We start from the raw sequence: 21,644 nt of genomic DNA, 5'->3' as shown, positions 1-21,644 counted from the left end.
GGTGTAACATGAGTAGGAATTGACCGCACATTTTTGCCATACATTTGCGATTGTGAGCACATTTGATATGTCTGTGCTCCCTAAACAACACCCCTTGTGAAAAAGTGAACACCTGTTCGGCGATAAATCATATGACCTACTACAGTCTGTCAGTGACAGTCACAATTTGCTAGATCAGTGCTGCCCTCTTATGGGTATTTAGAAAGTCAATACAAGACACTCACTGCTACAGTGACCACAACCAATATTTTCATGTGTCCATAATTCAAATACGTATTTCCTGAACATTTCAGATACATTGTGTCTTCTGCATCATACCTATTTCACAAAAGTTTATATAAATGCAAGAAGAGCACTGAACGTTTGAATTCTGGTGATGAGATGGATGTACCTGGAATTACAACATGAAGGGTGACTGGGCTGGTTCTTGATGTGCTGTGGCACTTGTCTCATGTCTGTCTACTGTCCGTACCCTAGCAACACACTGCTTAATTCAACAGTCCAAACAAACTCAGAAAAATACTATCAAAACAGGACTCTCATATGTTTTTTTTAATTTTTTTCTCACAAACAGTTTGTTTACAAAAAGGAACATCAAAAATAAAATTGTACCTATCCATCGCATGTCATGCTGGCAGTTTGAACTACATGCAAAAAACAATAATAATAACATTGATAATATTACTGTACAAAAACTGATGGGAAAACACGAGGCCAAACATGAGTTTAAAACAAGAAAAAAAAAATGCTTGTAATGAAAAAAGAGTTCTATAAAAAGGGTGTTCTTTTTTTTCCTCCACATGGAGTCATGTGTTTGTACATGAGACTTAAACCAGGGCACAAGACTCCAAAATCACCCGACTGAGAGGGTTATGTGAAACTGCATAGAGGCAGAGAAGAGCTTGCCCTTTCTGAAGACAAAGGGGCGAAGAAAGAAAGTGATTGAAAGAAACAAAGTGTAAGAGTAAAGATGACCGTGGTACGGGTGCTTGAAACACTTGCACACACACATTTAACTTGTACAGTTTGAAGCCCTTAGAACATAAAGCCATGCTTCATTATCTAAGTGGAAAAACACAACAGAGAAACGAAATGAAACTACCACTGAACCTTATACTTTCTCTTAGATTAAGTTGCTGTGAAAAGTGATGTCAGAGTTATATGGCTTCATTTCAACCATCAATGACATGGAAAACAATGAACAGGCTCTGATTCACCTTGTCAACAGACGGAAAGCAGGAGGTTAAGAAATCCACGGTGTCCTCCAACTACAGATGTGCCCAGAGCAGGTTATGTGGATTAGAAGGGCACTTTCCCAGATCATTTCCAATTGGAGAGCATACAGGGTTGTGCCAGGAATAGAGCACATACATTTTTACATTTTAAATATCTTTTTTTTAATAAAGAAGAGAAAAAGAACAGAGTTGGCCAGCAGAGAGACTGTTCATGTGGCAGTGGATGCATGTGAGTGACAGAAATACAAAAACAAAAAATGGTATCTAACCATGGATGCGACTTAACATGATTGTAAAAGAGTCAATTAGTGTCCCTTTGGTTTTGATCAAATGTACTAAATTTATTTCTAAAAAAAAAAAAAAAAAAAGTACAAGACTTCAGGGCCCATATCTAAACGGAGCACTATTTAAAAACAATCTTATCGAGTGTCCTTTGTCGAAGTTGGTGGCATCTGTTGGCATCACGTGGGCTGGTATGGATGTTGCGCGTGTGTGTTCGTGTGTGTGCGTGCGTGTATGTGTGTGCGTGCGTGCGTGTGTGTGTGGTGCCAAGGTTCCTGGTTGGGCTCAGTCAGTGCTGACCTGTGTGACCTGTGTGTCAGCTGTCTGGTTGGTGGACTGAATGAACATTGGTTGGGCCAGCTCCTGTCCTGCTGGCATCGTCACCTGCTGAATTTGATACAGCTGCTGAGGAACACAAAGACAGAGGCTCACGGTCAATCTGGATTATAGCTGAACAACAGCAGTGGGATGGATGGATGGATGGATGGATGGATGGATGGATAATAGACAGACAGATAGGGTGCTATTAAAGTTATCTGTAGGATAAATCCTCTTATCTGACTATACTGGATATAATATTCATGACCATATCATATATGTCTTAAATTGACTTGTGGTATATTTTGTGATGCTACTCCCCTATAATACACTATTATTGAAACACATGCAGTTTTATTGCCTCATATTCTGGCCAGGATAGATTTTTAATATCAGTGAGACTCTCCTGGTAAGTAAAGGTGGAATTAAATTAATTTACCTTCAGGCAGCACATGTCAGCTGGTTAAACTCCAGCTGTGTGCACTAGCTAAAATGAGAAATGCTAACTATGATTACAAGTAACAAATGAGGGCAGTGAGTCAATGTGCATCTGGGAACAAATGAAATACACAAAAATCTAATATTAAAATATCACGGTCACTGCTACAGCTTTGACACAGTAGACAGATTTATTTGTTACCTGTCCATCAGTAAACTGGTTGAATTGTTGCTGTCCTTGCTGCACCTCTGTCTGTGTGATCTGAAAACAGAACACATCACATAAAATAATCAATAGAACGACATCAATGACTGGCTATCAGACAGATTCATTCATGAATGTTATTTTTTAATTCCTATCACGTTACCTGCTGGGTGTTGGCGAGAGTCTGAATCTGTCCTTGGACCACTTGCGCTCCAGAGACAGGCTGGGCTAGACGGATGTACTGTAGCTGGCCCGTGTTTAGTTGCACCTACAAGTAATCAACACAAGAGGGGGACAAAGTTTGGTTTAGAGAAGAGGTCATTTGAATGCAGAGGTCACAGCCATTTTGAGGACAGCACTGAGAACCATTCACTTTCTGAGGACACGTTGTTAATTGTTAAATAATTGTTTTGCTTGTCGGATTCTATCAAACACTGTAGGGCGAACAATTCACTGAAAGCACCATGTTTGTACAGTCCCACATCTGTAAGTACAAGCAGGACAGCAAACACAGACTACTTTAGCCATTTTGTCTCTTGAGTTATGAACCTAATTCAATTCCCTGACCTTTTTGATTCAGCACTTGAGTGTCTTTGCTCCATCATCAATCTCTCGCCTAACTCATATCCCTTTTCCATTCCAGCTTGATGCAATTTCTTACCGGGATTTGCTGGATCTCTCCGGTGTTGGTGATGATCTGCTGCATGACCTGCATGGTCTGGCCTTGGGTTTGGCCTGTCTGAGCCTGACCCTGGGCTGCGGCAGCCTGGACAATCTGTACCTGTTGTCCCTCACCCACCTGCATGGCCACTGGAGCACTCTGACAGAAAAGAAAAAAGCAAAAAAGCAGACCGAGAGACAAAAGGAGACAGAGACAGAAGTAACACATTAGTGGTGCAGGCCGGGAGTTTATAACCTACATAAATCAAAAACAAGGAGATCACTAACCTCCCAGGAATTACACTCTAACTAGCAGAATGAAACTCATGTATCCTTACATTTTAAAAGTCTGTTAAAAGCTTATCAGGCAGGCACAGAAGACATGGGAACATAATGTGACAAGACAGGTTTCAAGACCTCTCTTTCTCCTCAGTCTGTAACAGCACCCAGGAAAGGCCACCTAATCTCAAGCTGCAGTCACCCCTATAGACCTCAGTCACATGAGCAGGACAAAGCTTGTGGGAAGGAGTCGCCTACAGGGTTGAGGCTACACGTGTTGGCCTGTGTGTGTGTGTGTGTGTGTGTGTGTGTGTGTGTGTGTGTGTGTGTGTGTGTGTGTGTGTGTGCACGCGTGTGTGTGGACTGGACATATAAACGATCGTGTGCATGTGTGTTTACCGTGATGGGTGTGCCCTGTGATTGCACCTGCACTTGCTGTAACTGCTGCATGGTGGCACCTTGCAGCATCTGATGGCCGACAGGACAGAATGAGAAAATGAGAAAAGACACACAGTGAGAAAGCAGCGATTGCAACACCTTACCACGTGAATGTAAGCATGTGTGACACGTATGCATACAAAGCTTACATGTTAATGCAAACAACATAAGCAGCAGACATTTAAAAGACAGGAAATAAATCACAAATAAGACAGGAGAAATGATTAGGAAGCTGAGGTGAAATGACAAAAAAGGTAAAAATCAAACAAAAAAATCCCGAGCACCGTGAATAGGTTTTAAACATGCACATAAAGCAACTTAGGTAATGTAAAATTGAGATGTCATAAGTACTTCTGAGAGGTGACCTGAGAGAAAATACAGGACAGACAACAGCGAATACTGATGACACTGACAGCACAGTGTTGCACACAAAGGACCTGAAATGCCCATCACCTTTTATCACTCTCTTTATTCACCCTCTTTACCTTCTTCATTCCTACTACTAACACCTCACTTCACAAATCTGGTGTACCAAACATGACTGATGGAAAGGGCAGGGTCCAGAGGCCTTTTTATATGAGGGAACAGTTAAGTGCTTATTGAGTACAGAGGAGAGAGACAACAGGAGTGCAAACATTCATCCCCAAATTATTTCAGCAAACCCCTTTCTTCGGGGTGAAATATAAACCATTCAGTTACTACCTCGATGCCTGCCTCTTAAAGTATTACCTTGTAAATAGTCCACCAAGGGGTCTATATTACGTGAGTGTCATAGTGTGACCTCTTTGCTCTCAGCAGGGACTGCAGCAATAGCAGCGCTAGTGAATCAGGCCGGGTCTAAATGAGTCTGACAGCTCAGCTAAAGGCAGTCTGCTGAAGCAGCATGAAGCACTACAGCAGCACAGCTACATGACGTGTTGAGGCCAAGCTGGGGAGAGAGCATGCTTAGCAGCAAAAGTAGTAAGAATGAGGTAATTAGAAAGAGAGACAATTGAACGGTGTCCCTACATGGGTATGTTACTGGGTGGTGAAAACACCGGGATCAGAGGGGGTGTGAACTCTCCCTGATCCTGTGCGAGTGTGTTGAAGTGCGTGCTAGGGGACTTGATTCCATTAAGAAACAAGTATTGATTTTCAGTTTTTGTTTCTTTCAGCTCCTTTTGTTGTAGCACAAATACACTGTATTAGTGCGGGATGACAAACATTAAAGAAGACACAAAAGTTCAGTCCTAAAACTTTACTTAAAAGCCAACACACAATGCTTAATATATGATTTCATAAGGTACAGTGGTTGTGATACAGGACAGATGGCAAGAATTATGTTTTTGTCTAACATAATACATATAATAAATAATAAATAAAAGATGCTGGATAGCAACTTAATTCAGATGTTTCCTCTGCAGGGCTTCACAGGTGAGTGTATGCAGATATGTGGGCCGCGTGAGTTCTGAGGTTCGGTTATTCCTGCTGGTGGGAGAGTGGTCGGCTCCTAAATGTGAGCTAAGACTAATATCAATAAAGCCAGGTGTAATAACCAGAGCTACAAGCCATTTGCAGCAGGATTCCCACGACTAGGTGGAGTTTAGAATGTGCTACTTAACACTACTGGGGAGGGATAATCCTTTAAACATCACACACACAAAAACACAATATGTTCAGTTCAGCCACTCATCTGCAGTCTGTAATTCACTTCTCCTCAGTGCCATAATATTGCCTGAAATTCTCATCACTTCAGTAATGGTTTCATTTTGTTGTTGCTTTTTTTTTAAATCTTAGTGTGTGTGTTTTGTACTCTGAAGTGTGTTGTGACAAACCCTGTTACAAACAAGTTGTTAATGGTACCTGTCCTTGCTGTGGCTGTGCGATGATGATCTGTCCAGGCTGGATGGTTGCGGCTGTTTGTGCGCCGGTCTGCTGGCCCTGCTGTGTCCCCTGCACTTGCACAGCTCCGGGCTGCTGGGCCAAGGTAAAGTAGTACTGCACCGGCTCCGCTGGGGCTACTGACTGACGCATCTCCTCCTGAAGGTGAGACACGCACACAAATGCAAACAACACACACACACATACACACACACACACACACACACACACATCGAAGGAGGCTTATCAGTCCATTACATCTCCATAAATTATTTTAGCAGGTGTAACGGTAGAGGAGAGCAGGTCTGATAAATAACTGATGGGATGTGGCTGGGGAAGAGTAATGCAATCTGGATCTAAGATCCATTACAATCATACTGAAAAGCATACACTGCAGGCCTGGAGGCATGAACATGGTGATCAGTCAAAATCAATTCACACAAAACAATGTCTTATATTTGTGACTCCAATGCATTACAGTTATACTAAATGTAACACTATGACAGTAGTTGATTTATGCATGGCAATGTTCCCTCCCTGTCCATCCTCATGCGGTGTCGGAGTTCATTGTAGTTCAGTGTACTCAGGACAATTTACATAATGTTGCATGACGGCTTAAACCCAAATCTTATTATTCTCACATTTTTCATTATTAGTAAACAATGACCTGTGTCATTTTGCTTCATAACTGACTAATGAGCAGAGCTTCATCTTGGTGAGGTTTCTCCATCACCAGAAGTGTAAACACCCCTCTCCCAGCTCCATGACAACACAGCTGAGAGTGTAGGATGTTTACATGCCTGGAGACAGTCTACTTGTCAACAAATTTAAATATCTCACTCCTCCATCTGGTATAGAATTTCTTTTATACAGTACATGAACCTCCTACTTGACCAAAACATGAATGTAATATGCAGTGCCCTTTTTTTTTTTAATTTGTTCCTGACAAGTTTAAACACATGATACTATTTATAAGTCAATAACAGATTACTAACTGACACAAACTGGGATCATCTAGGTTACTGCTGGCCGTCACAGGCAATAAGATGCTGCAAACATCCGACTGAAAGCCCTCACTGTCCAAATTCCAGCTTCCAGTCAAGGATGTTTACAGCCCCTCCAGGTTGCCAACAATGGAACAGCACCTGAGAATAAAAACTAAACGACTAGCCCTGCAGCCTGAACAAACCTGAATGTGAAAGCAAGTTATTCTCCCAAAAAAAAAAAAAAAAAAAAAAAATCTCTCAAATCCCTGGATCCACCAGCTGTTTGCCCACCAATGAGCATGTAGGAAGACTATCGCCGAAGCGTCTTCTTTCCTACCTGTCGTTTAGGTGGCTTCAGGTCGTCTCTGGGCACAATGTCGATCAGGAAGTCAAACTGGTCAAACTTTGTTATTGCCATGGCGATGTCATTCCTCTGTAAACAGAACAGACACAGAAGGTCAAGAGATGAGGCCAGAGTGTAATTATACTACATGAATAGATGCAGCAGCCTATATGTACACATGCCTCAAGGCCTAAGGTCAATCTTCTTAAAATAGACACACCAGAGGCTACAGTTTCCAGTATCACAGTTTTTTGCTGGTCAAAGCAAGAGAGTATAGGCTTAGAGTTTAAACATATAGTCAACAATTAACTTATATGTAACTGTTTCGATAAGAGACTGAGTCACTTCTCAAGCAAAAATGTCAAACATTGGCTTGTTCTCAGTTTTAGAGTTTGAGGATTAAATGGTTTATTTGTCCTCTAAGATAGTGAATTGAATATCCTTGGAGTTGGTTGGTCAGAAAAAGGGAAACCTCTGAGAAACCTTAATAGGTATTTCTGAAAATTTATAGACAAAACCGTCACACTAACTGATTCAATGAGAAAGTTTTTGTTAGATTAGATAATGAAACAGTGCATCATAAACGTGAGATGGGTAATGTGTAGATGTAAGATGTGCAGTAATTAAGTTTTTCCTGTCCTTATGACCACACAGTCTGCTGATAAACAGCTTCCTCTGTCCACAGCAGTGTACCGCCTCTGTGGAATTTTCCAAAGGATATGAGTTGTCAGGACCCCCCTGTTGTCGCCATCCCTGTATTACAGGGTATTTATAGTAGCTTGATTAATATCTGATAGCACCAAGTCACATCTACACTTGTTCTATTGATGAGCGTTGCTATGGTGACCCCAACTGGCATGGCCCCTTCACAACAATGTGTATGTGATTACACAGAAATGGAGGGCGCTGTTTTCCATCTGACACACACACACACACAAATCACATAATAATGTAGTAAACCTTCAGATTAAGTAAGTGCAGTATGTTCAAACACTGGAAGGTATCATGCTGAAAACAAGGACTATGCGGCAAAGGTAAGCCAAGACATGTGAACACACTTCCAACTTAGGTCATTAACTTGTGACTCCTGCAAAACTAACTACAATGGGAGTGATTACATTGTCTTTTTTTCTACTGTGTGCTTACACACACACACACACACACACACACACACACACACACACACACACACACACACACACACACACACACACACACACACATAACCACAGGCTGTTAATCTCTCAGTGGTATGTGAATGGATAAGGTGGACTTAAAGGCTTTCATGTTCTGCTCCACAGTCTACCCCTCTCGGCATCCAGGTGAGATGAGCTCAAGTCTGATTTTCCTAACTGTTCCCATCAGTGCTCTCAAATTCCCTTCTTCCTTTTTACTTTGCATCATTCCAGAGTCCATCTTATTCAGTTGTGGGACAGCAGAGCAGGCAAAATGGCACTGGAGGGAAAAGTGGGTCACAGGCGCCAGCCTGGCTTTGCTTTCAAAGTCAATGGAGGGAGAAAGAACTAAACAGAGGGATAGTCCTCAAGGGGATGCTGGTATGGAACCTCTGCTTATACACACACACAAACACTTACTGTCTAGAGTGCAAGAAATCAAAAGATAGTCACATGATACAAGAATGTGGTAGAAAAGTTAAACTGGAAAAAAGTTGCAGAAATGCAGACGAGGAGAGAAGTACAACAGATGGATGTGACAACCATGTGACAGCCATAGCTAACAAAAACAAGTGCTGAGTGGTGAGGGAAGGTCAAAAACAAGTGAAATGTGATCTAATGAAAAGTAAAACACGTGTCATACAGTACAATTTAAAAAAAAAGGAGGATGAGTTTACACGGGTCAAACGTGTGTCTGACCTGTAGTGTGCGTCTCTTGTTGTCCTCAGTGTGGATCCACGCTCTGAGGGTGAGCTCTGTGATGAAGATCTGAGCTGCTTTGGCAAACAGGACTGGAGCCTCTGCACTGATCATCTGTACGGAGGAGATGGAGATACACCTGGTGAAATACGCCCACAGACTGTACACATTAATCATAAATCAGATATAACATGAATCACTCACGACCTGACTAATAAGGGGCTGCATGCATGGGTGTAGCAGAATAAGCAATAAATGCATTCGCTTGTTTAAAAGACCACAAAAAAAATCCCATAATAATTATAGAATCACTGGTCTGCAGGCTCCTAGCGCCAAATTGCTTCATACTCCTCCTCTTCATACTAAGCAGCATCAGCAACTCTCAGTTACACGACAATGCAACAATACAGCACTTCACATGTACATGCACAGCTGTAGTGAAAGCTGCCCTGTGAGGGCTAACAGAAGAGACTTCAGATATGTTCGTGCTTTACCACTTCAAGCTGCTGCTTAACTAGCAGCCAGGGCTCCTGAGATGACACATTCAAGCCACACATGTGTTTCAAGGTTTTCTTTTGATGTGGTGTAATGGGAGGGGGGGGATAATCACTCCTCTGTGTGCCATAACTGCCTAAATGAATGAAACTGACTAATTTTAAGAGATGTGTGGGTTCCAGTGCATAAAGCTTATAGACCCCCCCCCCCAAAAAAAAACAATGATAACCCAAGCAGACCTAAAATACAGAAGTACTAATTCTGCCTAAGAATAAGCACAGTAAAATTCATATTGGTAGCTTAGTTTAAGAATAGCTCTCTGACAGAAAATCCCAGATTGGAACTTTTTTTTTTTTTTTTTTAAGAAAAAGTGGTGCATATCTAAAGTCATGTGGAATGACTGCAATGTTAAGTTTTCACAAAAGTGATATTAACAGCTACTTGCTACACAACCACCTTTGCAATCTCACTTAATTATGCTCAGTCATTCCTGTATGCACGCTGCTAATATGTTTTCATGAAAACCCATTTGATATAAGTAAGGGACTTCTTATCAACAGATCCTGCTGAATGAGCAACAGTTAATATGTTTCCATTAGGAAATAATATTTGCTGTTGAGTAAAACAGGCTATTCGTGGGCACTAGGAGGACTGAACAAAGGAAGAAGAAAGCAGACAAGAAGAAAAGAGAAATGTAAGCAAAATCAGGTGCATACTTTTATTACATTCTTCCCCCCAGTTGCACTTTAGTAAGCAAACCTAAGAGTAGATTATGTGTTTTTGGTCATATTTATAGTGGATTTTTAACTTTGACTAAACAGTCACTCATTAAGGGAGTTGTGTGGCAGTGTAGTTTCTACAACTACCTCTAAAAATAAATGTTTTTCAGTTATTTGGGATCTCCTCTTACTTTAACGTCCTCATCCAGCTTCATGATTTTCTTGATTCGAGCCAGAGGCAGCTCCTGCACACGGAAATCCTTCTGAAAAGAATAGGACGGTGTTCAGTTACTGAAACAGAACACAGCACAAAAGGTGCACTTTCGTGTTTTCATATGCTTTGAATATCTGGAGACTTGTCTTGTCCGGTTCAATGGGTGCAACATACCACAGTCAGGTTCCTGATCTCCTCCATGACACGAGGCCAGAAGGACTGCAGGGTTTGCTGGGCATCGCTCCCACCAGCTCCAAACGCATCTGCAGACATCCTCTACTTTCCTGGGTTGAGAGGGGAGGAGAGTTGGGGAAGTAAAAGGTTAATTATTAGAAAACAAAAAACAAAGCCATACGATATGAAGATTCAGAGACACCGAGTACAGGTCATTCAGTAAGAACAAAGGACATTAGGACAGAGCACAGTATCAGTGCAAGCCAGGCCTGGGCTACCCAGAGCTCTTCCTGTGTGTCAGAACCACATATCCTATCACAGCCTATAATTATAATACAGTGAAATCTAAAATAGAGCCCCAGCAGACTTCTATTCTTGTCCTTGTAGGATGTTGACATGTCTGAGAGCCCACCATCCCACAGGCTGCCCCCTCCCTGATTATGAATGGCACCACCACCTTTACCACAAAGCGGCACCTCCTCTGAAAACACAAACATGTCATGCGAGAGTCAGTTGCTGTCAGTTGACTCCATGCGCTAAGGACGCTTGCGTGTCTGTGTCACTGAGAACCAGTCTCCTGACAAAAACTGCACTGAAGATTTTTGACGTATGAAGACTGAACACAGACACACAGTCACATAACCAAATTTGTAAAGTAAAATAAACCAACTGCTACACATGCATACACAAAGACATTAAAGCCAGCGCTTCAGCAAGGGGTCTGACTGTTTGAAAGAGGATCCAGCAGGTTACTATGGCATGCCAGGAATCTGCTGGGGGAAATATTGGCCTGCCTGTCTGAACATGCAGAGCTTGGAGTGTCTGGATTGCACTCTTTCACCCGCTCTCTTTTATCCCTACCTTAGAGAAAGGATTCAGCAGGAGGGAAAAGAAAAAGAAACATTTGGGGGAAAGGAACAAGAGATGAGTGTGCGTGGAGCTACTCAAGAGAGATGGGGGGGGGTGTTTGTGTGTGTTGCCGAGGGGGGGGGGGGGGGAAGGGTAGTGCCTTGTCCAGTTCAGTATTAATCCAGCACTAAGACAAAGTGCCAAAGGCTTTAACAGGGGGAGGTAAGAGACAGACAGGGCCGCAGTCAGGCTGCTGTGCAAACTGCTTATGTGGGTCAAACAAGGCAGAAAGAGGGAGACCGAGAAAGAGAGAGACATGACTATACAAAGAAAAAGAGTGTTAGGAGAAAGGGGGGTGTCTCTTCTTTATCTTCTCCTTCTTTTCTCACTCTGGGCCAACAAGCATGAATGGCTGCAGCTCTGGTCCAGCTGACAGACCAGTACAATACAAAAGGCAGCCGTTTCAACCACGTCTCCCCCCTCTAGGTTCTGCTATATTGGTGTTGCAAGGGTTTGTTTTGACTTTGGGTCCATGTCAGCTACTTTAATCATACTTGTTAAGGGCAGATTATAATATTTTACAATGATAATTCACTTATTCAGAAGCAGACCGTTTTCTTGATGTTGGACATAAAAGATTGCTTCTCTAGCAGCTCTGCAAGTTCCTGAATAATACAGAAGCAGCATTACTACATCCTGTTCTTCCATTCAGTTTTCGACAGAGTAGCATAAATCAATGAGACAGAATGGTGAGGGGGGCAGGGGGGGTTGGCTTTATATAAATCAATCAGGCCGCTTGTAGCTATTGCATGGCAGGGTACTGATTGACCTTGACAATGTCTCCCCTTCCCTGTCTGATGCTCCAGTGTCCAGTTGCATTTCAAGGTTGATTGAAATCCTGCAGTCACTAGAACAATCCCAGCATTCCACGGGGCAAAAATGACTGGCGGGAATTGTAGTTTTTGCTCCTCTGCCCAATGGATGAACTGACCTCTGCCAGCTCTGGCAGCATCTGTGTACATTGCAGCACCGTGACAATGCAAATAGGCTGAACAAAATAAGACAGATGAGCGCCGGCTAAATGGCATTTTAGCACCTGTATCAGCACTTGATCTTGTGATAATTTTGACTACCTCGTGTATCTGTGTGTCTACTGTCAGCCAGCGTGTGTGGCTCTCTCCAACTGGCAGCCTGATAAGAAACAATAATTAGGCAATTCATTTAACAGCAATACAGACAACCATGAGGCTAATAACCATGGTAACAACGTTGTGGCCCAGAGGAAATGGAGGAGGGTAAAGGAGTTAAAACAGCAAATGATTCAATTGATAAAAAGACAAGTAAAAACATTCAAGCCACCCAGGCCCCTTTTCTGCTCCCTTACTCATACCTCACTTCTATTAACCTCCTGTCTTTTCTTTCAAAACATTCAGAGCGAAGGAGAGCTGTTATTAAATTACACGTACACCCCAACCCCTTCTCTATGACCCGATGACCTTCAATCTAAATACACAGCCATGCGCTAAACACAACAGCAGAGGGAGAGGGCGGCAGAGAGGTAGTCAATACGCGAGAAGAAATGTGATGAGAGGCAGGCTGAGGTGTGAGAGAGGACAAAAACAAAGAGAACAACATCTGTGATCAAAAAGGGCTAAGTACCAACATGCCCTTGAGCACTGTTCCCTGAGCTAGCTAGTGTGTTCTACCTACAGTACACCAATATTAACATATTTCCCAAGGCTTTGCATCACGGAAAGTTTGCGTGGGAGAACGCTCATGATTGACCCACGAGTGCAGAACACAGTGTCTTCTGCTGACTTTGAGCAACACCTTCCACAGTCTGGGCCTAGTCTTGTCAAACAACCACTGGGGCTGTTCTCTGCACAAAGAAAATCAATTTAGAAACTCCCTGAAAGCTAATAAATGTCAACATTATAAACGTTACCAAAAGGTATGGAGGTTGATGTAGATAACTAGACTAAGCATCATTTTATCTGCAGTGATAAGTACTATTTTCTTCTGTATTTCAGGACCTGAATCTATAATAAGCTTTGAAGTATTTTTTTAAGTAATCGTTTCCTGAAGAATTGCTAATATGGTCCACTCATTACTACGTAGAGTTGTAATACAATACATTATTCTTTTGTTTTATGCAATACATCTGACAAACTCATTTGAATGCCATGTCAGAGTACACCGTGTTGTTCTGCATGGTGCATCTCTCCTCTCCCCTGAGGTTCTGCTGTCCTTCATCAGGTCATTGAGACAGAGAGATGCCGGTGTCGGGTTTCCTATGAACTCTGCTTTGTGTGGGTGTTGTTTCTGAGAACAAATGTGTTGTCTGTGCTTTGTCCACATTGTCCAACACAGCAACTTGCTCTTCCTCCTTCAAGCGGCTCTATATCCCTCTTCCTGTCTCTTCTCCACCACTTCCCATCTTTCTCTGTCACTCGTGGGTGTGTGTTTCAATTCCTCTGTCTTACTTACTTTCACCTGATCCTCCTCTTCCAACTTCCCTGAGAAAGCTCCGCTTGCAGCAGCTGAATCAGCGCTAACGTTCTGCCATCCCAGTCCTGCACCTCTCCTCTCTCGTTGTCTCATCCTTCCCTCCCTCCTTCTCCTCCCACTTGCTTGGCACGTCACATCAAGCGGCCACTCAGAACAGCGTCAGCAACTCGCTCCCACTCTGACATCACACCACTTTACATGAGCCTTCAATTCCTGTCCGAATAAACCTGATAGGACCTTGGATCAATGCGGGAAACGAGGTAGAACACCGGAAAAAACAACAAGATGGTATCACTTAGCTGCATGCCTATTCATCTGCTTTTTAAGATAAGGAAAGGACAAAGAGGCAGAACAGGTTTTCGGAGTAATACCCGGCACAAAGGCGTTATTGTAAAACAAAGTACAGCTGATCAAATGAATTAATTGGTCTTTAGTTAAGGTGAAATGTTCTGCAGTTAATTGCCTCCATAATGACCTGACAGTTGGTGTAAATTCAGCTTAATTTTGCAGAGTGTAGTTTATAGGTAATGAGGCAAGGCAGTTGGGGACAACCTGAAGGCCTATTTGAGGCATAAGAGTGAACTTTTCCTTGAGGTGTTCCAGTATCACATTACCACTGTGCCGAAGAAGAATTCATCCCATTGTGGATCTTTGCCTAAAGCAGGCCTGACACTTCACATTGAAGCAGATGTGCACTAAGAGGACCTGACTTAGACAGAAAAGAGGCATGTACTGTACTAAATTAATATTCACATGTGACCAATAACATCATTTGCAATAAATGTAAATTTTTGAACCTGAATCACAGGGTAGCCATCTGGTTAATATATCTGGTTGATTTCATTACTGTGTAAATGTAAGAGTGGAATTAGCTGTGAAGGTGCTCCAATCATCTGGTGAATCATTCAACGATTAAAACATAAGCGCTAAGTTAGTTTACTTAGCAGCTACTTTTGTATTGAGCTGTAAATTATTGTATATTACGTGAATGTTCACATGCATGGATAAGGGCTACATAAACTGAGCTGACAAATTATAAAGCGGGGCACAAAAGAGAGGAAGGAATAAAAGGCAAAGAAGAAGATTTCCTTTCCCTCTACCAATGACCTTAAATTAACCTTCGACACTGTTATACTTCATGCCTAGAGAGTTAAAACATCAGGCTGCACAATGAGTGAATATGTACCCACATTAACTGGTAACCATTGATCCACTATGAATGATGAAATCAGCCGATCTGAGAGATCTTGATTTATATGGTACCAACTATGGGGGGGAAGAAGGGGAAATGTTACATTGACATGTCTTTAGTAAGAGGTCACTTTCCCACTTGCTGCTGTGTGAATCTGTCAATGATGCAGAAAGAGCAGTTCTGCAGGAAGGTCACAAAAGGATGTTGTGTGCTAGATGGTAACTGGCTTCCTAAGCAGAAAAACTAATGCAACTCTGTTTACACAACATACATTGCCATAGACCAGGATATGTAATTGGACCACTGGTTGTATAAACGTTCAGTGTTTAACAGGACGGTTTTATTCTGATTTACTGTACCCAAACAGATGGAATAAACTAGGTAGCTTAGGTAACAAATGTCATACTAACAAACATTCATTTAAGCGACGGCCATAATTGTACGGGGGTGTATTTACAAATCCTGAACTATTAAAGTGTTCACCTTGATGAACCCTGTTGCAAATACCACACAGACTGGCATGGTTACAGCGCGCAGGGTAAATGATCTACTCAGTCAAAACAAAAAAAACAAGAAGTTCCCAGGCCAGGAATTACAGATTAACCACTGGGACATGCTCAACGTTTTCACAGATGTTGATGCAAACGTTTTGAGATTAAAAAAAGAACAGACAGGGTTATAATGACGGACGTGCTCGCTATGACCTGCAGTGCAACATCCCTTTGGCATGGTTGCCCTGAACCAGCCAACCAAATAGCCGTGCAAACTTTGCCCTTGCTTCTGCTTCAAGCCAACTCCAGGAAGTGCTAGTCACTGATCTCCCAAGGTCATTCAACAGAGGAGAGAGAAACCAGAGAGGGAGGAGGGAGTCAGAGATGAAAGAGAGAAGGGGAGGGACGGGAGAAGATAGAAAAGGACAGGTTTTTCAACTTTCACTGCAGCACTTAAGTGACCCCAGTGATTTGGGTTATGTAGTTTCTGTGAAGCTTAATAAAGACACATACTGTACATAGCAGCTATGTTCTCTATCCTCCTCTGAGTTTCGCTTCCTCTGTCCTTCCATCTCTCTCCACATGCTTCCTTCTCATTGCTGACGGAGAGACTGCAGGAGCCAATCTCACATTCCTGTGACCTTCATCCAGTGTTGGGCACAGTCTCTGTCGTCAAAGTAGGCAGGGCTAAAGCTACCTGCATATTACACACTGGGACACAGCTGACTCCCCCTGGCTGCCCACACACAGCTCTAGTCACAATGTACACATGTAAAAACACAAGGGCAAAAGAGTGAGTGCACAGCAGTAGTGGTCACCTTAGTGATAAGATTACAAGCCAAGTTACATCTAAGTGGTTTGTGTGATTCTCTTTCTTTTTCCTCCACTGGTGAGCCTGCGGTACAGCGCAGGGCACAAATGATATTCAAATCTCATGCAGAGAGCAGCCAACCCTGGGATTTGGCAGCAAGGGCTTCAACTTAAAAGTTATTTTTAGTCACCCACTCTCAATCTCTTGGACTCTCTCTCTCTATCTATCCCCAACGGGACTTTGTTTTGTCAAATGCACCAATGGAAACTTTCAATTAAGGAGCAAAGGAGAGGACAGAAAGGGAGTCAGAGGCAAGTGAGAGAAGAAGCACCCTCCAAAGATTCCATCAGAAGAGATCAGATCAAACTATTAGCCTCCTCTGCCCCTGAAGCTGACAGGCTGAGAGTCAGTCCCATCTGGGTGTCTGGCACTGTCAGGGTGCGGGCATGTGGAGGTCCTGAGGTCACTGCAACCAGCTGCACCTCAACCCCTGGGGACCCATGACACCAACAGTGAGAACAACACTTGAGAAATTTCCTCTTTTTAATATACAACAAATCTTCTTGCAACATGGATGCCATCTTTGCTGCTCTGCGTCACTGTCTGCCGCTAACGTGTAAACAAGGACGTTGAGGGGAAAGCTGGGTCCGGACTGGCACCCTGGGATATTGCAGCCACAGGCCTCTAGGACATCTCCACCACCAAGACACTGAAGTGCATCTGAGCACAGAGTCTGTGTTCGGAAGCTATATACTTCCACACATCCAATAACAAGGCAATGAGTAATTGTTTAAGTGTGTTTGTGTGCATGTACTGTGCCTGATAGAGACAAAGACAGACATAGTTCAATCTATAGTGTTATTTCGCAGGTGAAAATATACAAAACAACATGTAGAATGATCAGTTTCAATTCTGCAAAAATGTCAAAGCTATACTGAAGTGACAACTGTAGGACATGGATGAGCAAGACACACAAAATGTACAACTTCAATATTTCAAGCAGAGTACAACAGGACAGAAAAGGAAGGGGGATTTAGGACAGCTGTAAAGGACAGACCGTCTCATCACTGCAGAGCAATGGTGAAGAGAGAGCGAGAGAGATACATCACAAAGTGAACATTTATTCAGAAACTCAAAGCCTAAGCAACTTGACAAGACTTCACTCTCTGTGTGTCTTTGGCAATCAGACTTACCTCTGTGCCCTTCATCGTGAGCGATCTGCCCTGTTGGAGTATAGCAGAATAAAAGGAAGCAGCCCTGCTCTAGTCTCCTTGAAAGCAGCGGCAGCAGCAGAAAGAAGCGGCACAGAGGCTGACAGAAAAACTCTCTCAAGCTCCTTCACTTCCTCCAGTCCCCTGATCGTATCAACAGACAAAAGGCACTCTGGCTCCACTGGATGGCTTTAAAAAGGCTCTTAGCCCGGACACACTGAGCAAGCCCCCCCGTTCTACCCCTCCCCCCTCATCTCTCTTCCAAACTCCCTTTACACATCGTCCCCTCTTCTTCAGCAGCCCCCCAGCGTCCACCTCCTGCCTAAACACACAGCCCCGTCTCTTCTGTTTCTCTTCTGACCTAAGTCCCCTCGACCCGCTGACCTTCTCTCTTTCTCTGTCCTTACGCTCTAACCCCTCTGCCTCTCTCTAGCCAGTGACCCTATGCGTTTGTCTTAAAGCTGACCCCTGGCCTGGTGCAGAGAGGAGGGTGAGAGGGAACAGAAAGCCAACAACAGCAGCAGGCAACAGCACAACAGCAGGCACTCCCGACTCACACAGACAAAAATTTCTAGCCTCCTTCCCCTTTAACATTCAAGAGTAATCAATCTAGCATGCTACATGATACTCAAACTCCGCCCTACACGCAGCTCCCACCTCACTCTGACACTTGCAGCCAATGAGATGACAAGGTCCTCCTATGCCATTGGACACTGCACACACCAATCAGCTCAGACACATCCCCTGCCCCTCCCCTTTCTTCTACCCAACCCCCTTTTACCGACAGCCAACTTCCTGCTCTAAGTTACCTTGAGCTGCAGGATAGGGGTCAGGGAAAAGAAAAGAGGAAGAGAGAGTGAAGAGAATAGGTGAAAAAGAGCCAATAAAGTTATGGAAAGCTCTACAAGGAGTGTGTGAGGGTGTCCTCGCGGTGGCTTGCCTTGGCATTGTTTGTCCTCAAGCCGTCTCTGCCTCTCCTGCTGCTGGACGAATGAGAAAGGCTCCACAGGCTGCTCTCTGACAACTGCTCTCTGCTTATTTACAATGTCAAACTAAATGTCTCTCTCTGCCCCGCCTCCTCTGTGACGCTACAGGCTGACAGAGCAGTGATGCAAGCAGCCACAGTGGCCCTCACTGGCTAAAAGAAGTGCCAGATTGGATGCCGCATGTTGCATCCACATGATCTTAAGTACAAAAGCATACTAGGCAGACTCGCTGCCTCATACGTGTGCACAGGCATACATGCACATCCACACACATATACCCTTTTTGTCCTTGCCTTCTCATTCATCCTTGCTTGGAGTCACAGGTACACACACTGCAATCGTCTAGCCTCTATCCAGCCTAATTATTACTATAATGAGACAACAAAGTAAAACTATGTACATGCATCATCACTCATTATTCTTTTACAGTATGAATTGGTTGAAGACTAATGGTCGGTGTGGCAATTACAGCAACCATAACATTAATCCTATGAAACCTTAATTATGGTGGTAATCAACTTTACACAAAAAATTATTACGGATCACCAAAACAGATCATAGCAGAGCCTTTCCATAAAATGAAGGATCAGCTGACTCACGAGAAGCCATGGTAGAGGGGAGAAAAAAAAAGTTAATTTGATTCTCGTCCTGTTTGTGGATAAACAAGATTAAAGAGATATGAGTGAAAGTCTGGAAACAAAGACGCTGTTGTCTTGACCCCCAAAAGCTTTGCTCACAGCAAACTTCAACTAAAAACGTCAACAAATACCACATCAGCAATGACATACAATGCCGTTCTTGTTAACTCACAACTGGCTTAACGTGCATACTTTCTGCAGAGTAACCTTTACCTTAAACAGCAAGGCAGGATACAGCTGCTCGTGTGCAACCTTCATGGTGTTTAATGAACCACCAACTACATCTATGTTTCCATAAAGACACTTAAAGCTTAGGCGCTAAAACGTTGAGAGGCAACAGAAACTGCAAGTGTCATTGTAATGACATTTTGGCTAGAGTAGGTTTTGTGTTGTGCAAGTGTATTGGTGGTGTGACCTGAATCTTTATTCTGCATATCCTGGTTATGGTAAGGAACACAACAAGCTTAAAAGACAGAGGAAGAAAGCCTATCAATGAAAAACCTAGAGGGGGAGGGGAACCGGAAGGATGGAGAAGGACAGAGAGGAGAGGTGTTAAAGGATGGGAGGGGTAGAACAAGTGGAGTGAGAGAACAAGATAGAGACAGAAGAGAAACAAAAGCTAAATGTTCCCTTTTCTATTTTAGTGAGGAGCATGGGGACCAGAGCAGGTACTACAGCCATCCAGCAAATGATTCGAGTGGAGCTGCACAAAGATTAATCTCTCTAGCATGGCTGCGACACCAGTGCAGTCCTCTCTGTAGGTGCATTCTGGCTACCCAAAATGCCTCAGTAATGACACCTGGCAAGGTCACTGTAAAAATGAGACCTTCCCGTGACCTGTGCTGCCCATAGCAGACACATGTTTGGTCTCAATTATGCTGTTTAGAGATAAACATATACCAGTCAGAATATGGGTTTCATAAACACACAGCAGCCTCAGGGTAGTCGGGCCGAGCCCTGCATTCATCCAAGAACATGGAACAATACATGCACACCTGCATAAACAAATGCTGAGCTGACTGGCCTGCACAGAGACTCAGATTTAAATATAATCTAACAGCACAGTAACAGTAGGAACAGAACATGAATACACCTCTTCTGTACTAAAGTAAATGAAGATGTATAAAAAGGCTGTAAGACTGTAAACTGTACACCATCTTTGTCTCCACCTTCCATCACTGAGGTAATTAAAGCTGATAGTTATAGTTTTCTTTAGATCTTGAAAATCAAAGAAGTTAAGTTTTAAATAGGGCAATCACATTTATTTTCTGATCACGGGATAAATTGAACTGACACAAATAGTTTCATGTTGTGTGACTTGGCTCTATTTTGATATTCAGGGGGAAATACACGCATTAACGTTACTTCATTATTTAATCGTATATGGTATGCACGTCAAGTTTCAGGAGTACACTCGCTTGGGCATGAAATCAAGGACATACAGCAGATATCAATGTACTCACATTAAGAATAGGACAATTTTGCTCTATAACACGTTAGCCTCGAATACGATGTCGCACAACTATCGTTAGGTCTCAAAAGCAGGTACTTTGAGTCGGTATTTTATGACAACATTAAAATGGACTATAGGGTTAAACTATAACACACCAGTGTTGTACTGACAGCAGTGGCAAACACACATTTAGCGCTAGCAGCTAACGTTGACCGGGACTTCATGCTAACGTTAGTTGAAGTTAATGTTAGCTTGCTGGACATGCACATTGGTGACTGTTATGCACCACCGGTGACCATCCGTAGTTTGTGTAATTTTAATCACCACTGGACAACGAATCCTGCCATCAAATGAAAGTTTGCGAAGCTTTGCAGAGCTAGGAAGAAGCAGTCTAACCAATAAAGACAACGTTTGGATCTGTCCTTCAGACCAATCAAACCTCGGACTAGATTCCACCAATCAAGGTTTTTAGGGCTAACTTCGTTCTGCAACCGACGCCATTCGGGGTCCAATGATAATGGCCAGTCTGTTTGACAATCCCCTAGCCAAGAGCCAACATGGTGGACACAAAACACCAGTTTCCTGACCGCCCGTGATCCCTTCAGCGGGCCACCAATAAGCGGCTCAGAGAGCAGGGAGGGAAATGGCGCCTATGTTTATCTTCCAAAACAATCGTCTATTGGTCAAGAACAGCAAATGAAAAGAAGCCAAATAATTACCAATGCCCCAACCCAACACGGGTTCCTTTCTCGTACACGTTGAACACATAAATGAATTTTCATTTCTTACTCACTTTCTTTTACGGGTTCGAAGTGAAGTCCGGCTCAGCGTATTATTTATTTTATTTAGCTAGCAAGGGGAAACAAGATGGCTGCCATTCGAACCGGAAAGAGTTGAACGCACGAACGCGATGACGTAAGAGTTACGTTCTCTTAGCAACGGCGTCTACCTCATACTGTTGGTGTATCGATGTATTTACTATTAA

The 21,644-nt window shown here is 43.1% G+C and overlaps 1 protein-coding gene across 11 annotated transcripts; it reads right to left on the bottom strand.

The window, feature by feature from the left end:
• Positions 1–537: 537 nt before the first annotated feature.
• On the bottom strand, positions 538–21,555 carry nfyc (nuclear transcription factor Y, gamma). 11 transcript variants are annotated; one of them, XM_026299872.1, is made up of 11 exons: positions 21,453–21,555; positions 10,521–10,630; positions 10,324–10,395; positions 8,919–9,032; positions 7,039–7,134; positions 5,698–5,874; positions 3,817–3,885; positions 3,140–3,298; positions 2,642–2,746; positions 2,476–2,535; positions 538–1,922 (listed from the first exon to the last, which is right to left on the bottom strand). In XM_026299872.1, the coding sequence occupies exons 2-11, from the start codon at positions 10,617–10,619 to the stop codon at positions 1,803–1,805; spliced, it is 1,071 nt and encodes a 356-aa protein (XP_026155657.1). In that variant the 5' UTR covers positions 10,620–10,630; positions 21,453–21,555; the 3' UTR covers positions 538–1,802. The 11 variants fall into 11 exon arrangements, with proteins under 11 accessions (XP_026155657.1, XP_026155664.1, XP_026155661.1 ...); XM_026299879.1 differs by having other exon boundaries at positions 538–1,919; XM_026299876.1 differs by having other exon boundaries at positions 10,324–10,392.
• Positions 21,556–21,644: the final 89 nt, after the last annotated feature.

The sequence above is a fragment of the Mastacembelus armatus genome, chromosome 11 (genome assembly GCF_900324485.2).
Source record: "Mastacembelus armatus chromosome 11, fMasArm1.2, whole genome shotgun sequence".
In the NCBI taxonomy this organism is placed as follows: domain Eukaryota; kingdom Metazoa; phylum Chordata; class Actinopteri; order Synbranchiformes; family Mastacembelidae; genus Mastacembelus; species Mastacembelus armatus.
This window is presented reverse-complemented; position numbering and strand designations above follow the sequence as displayed.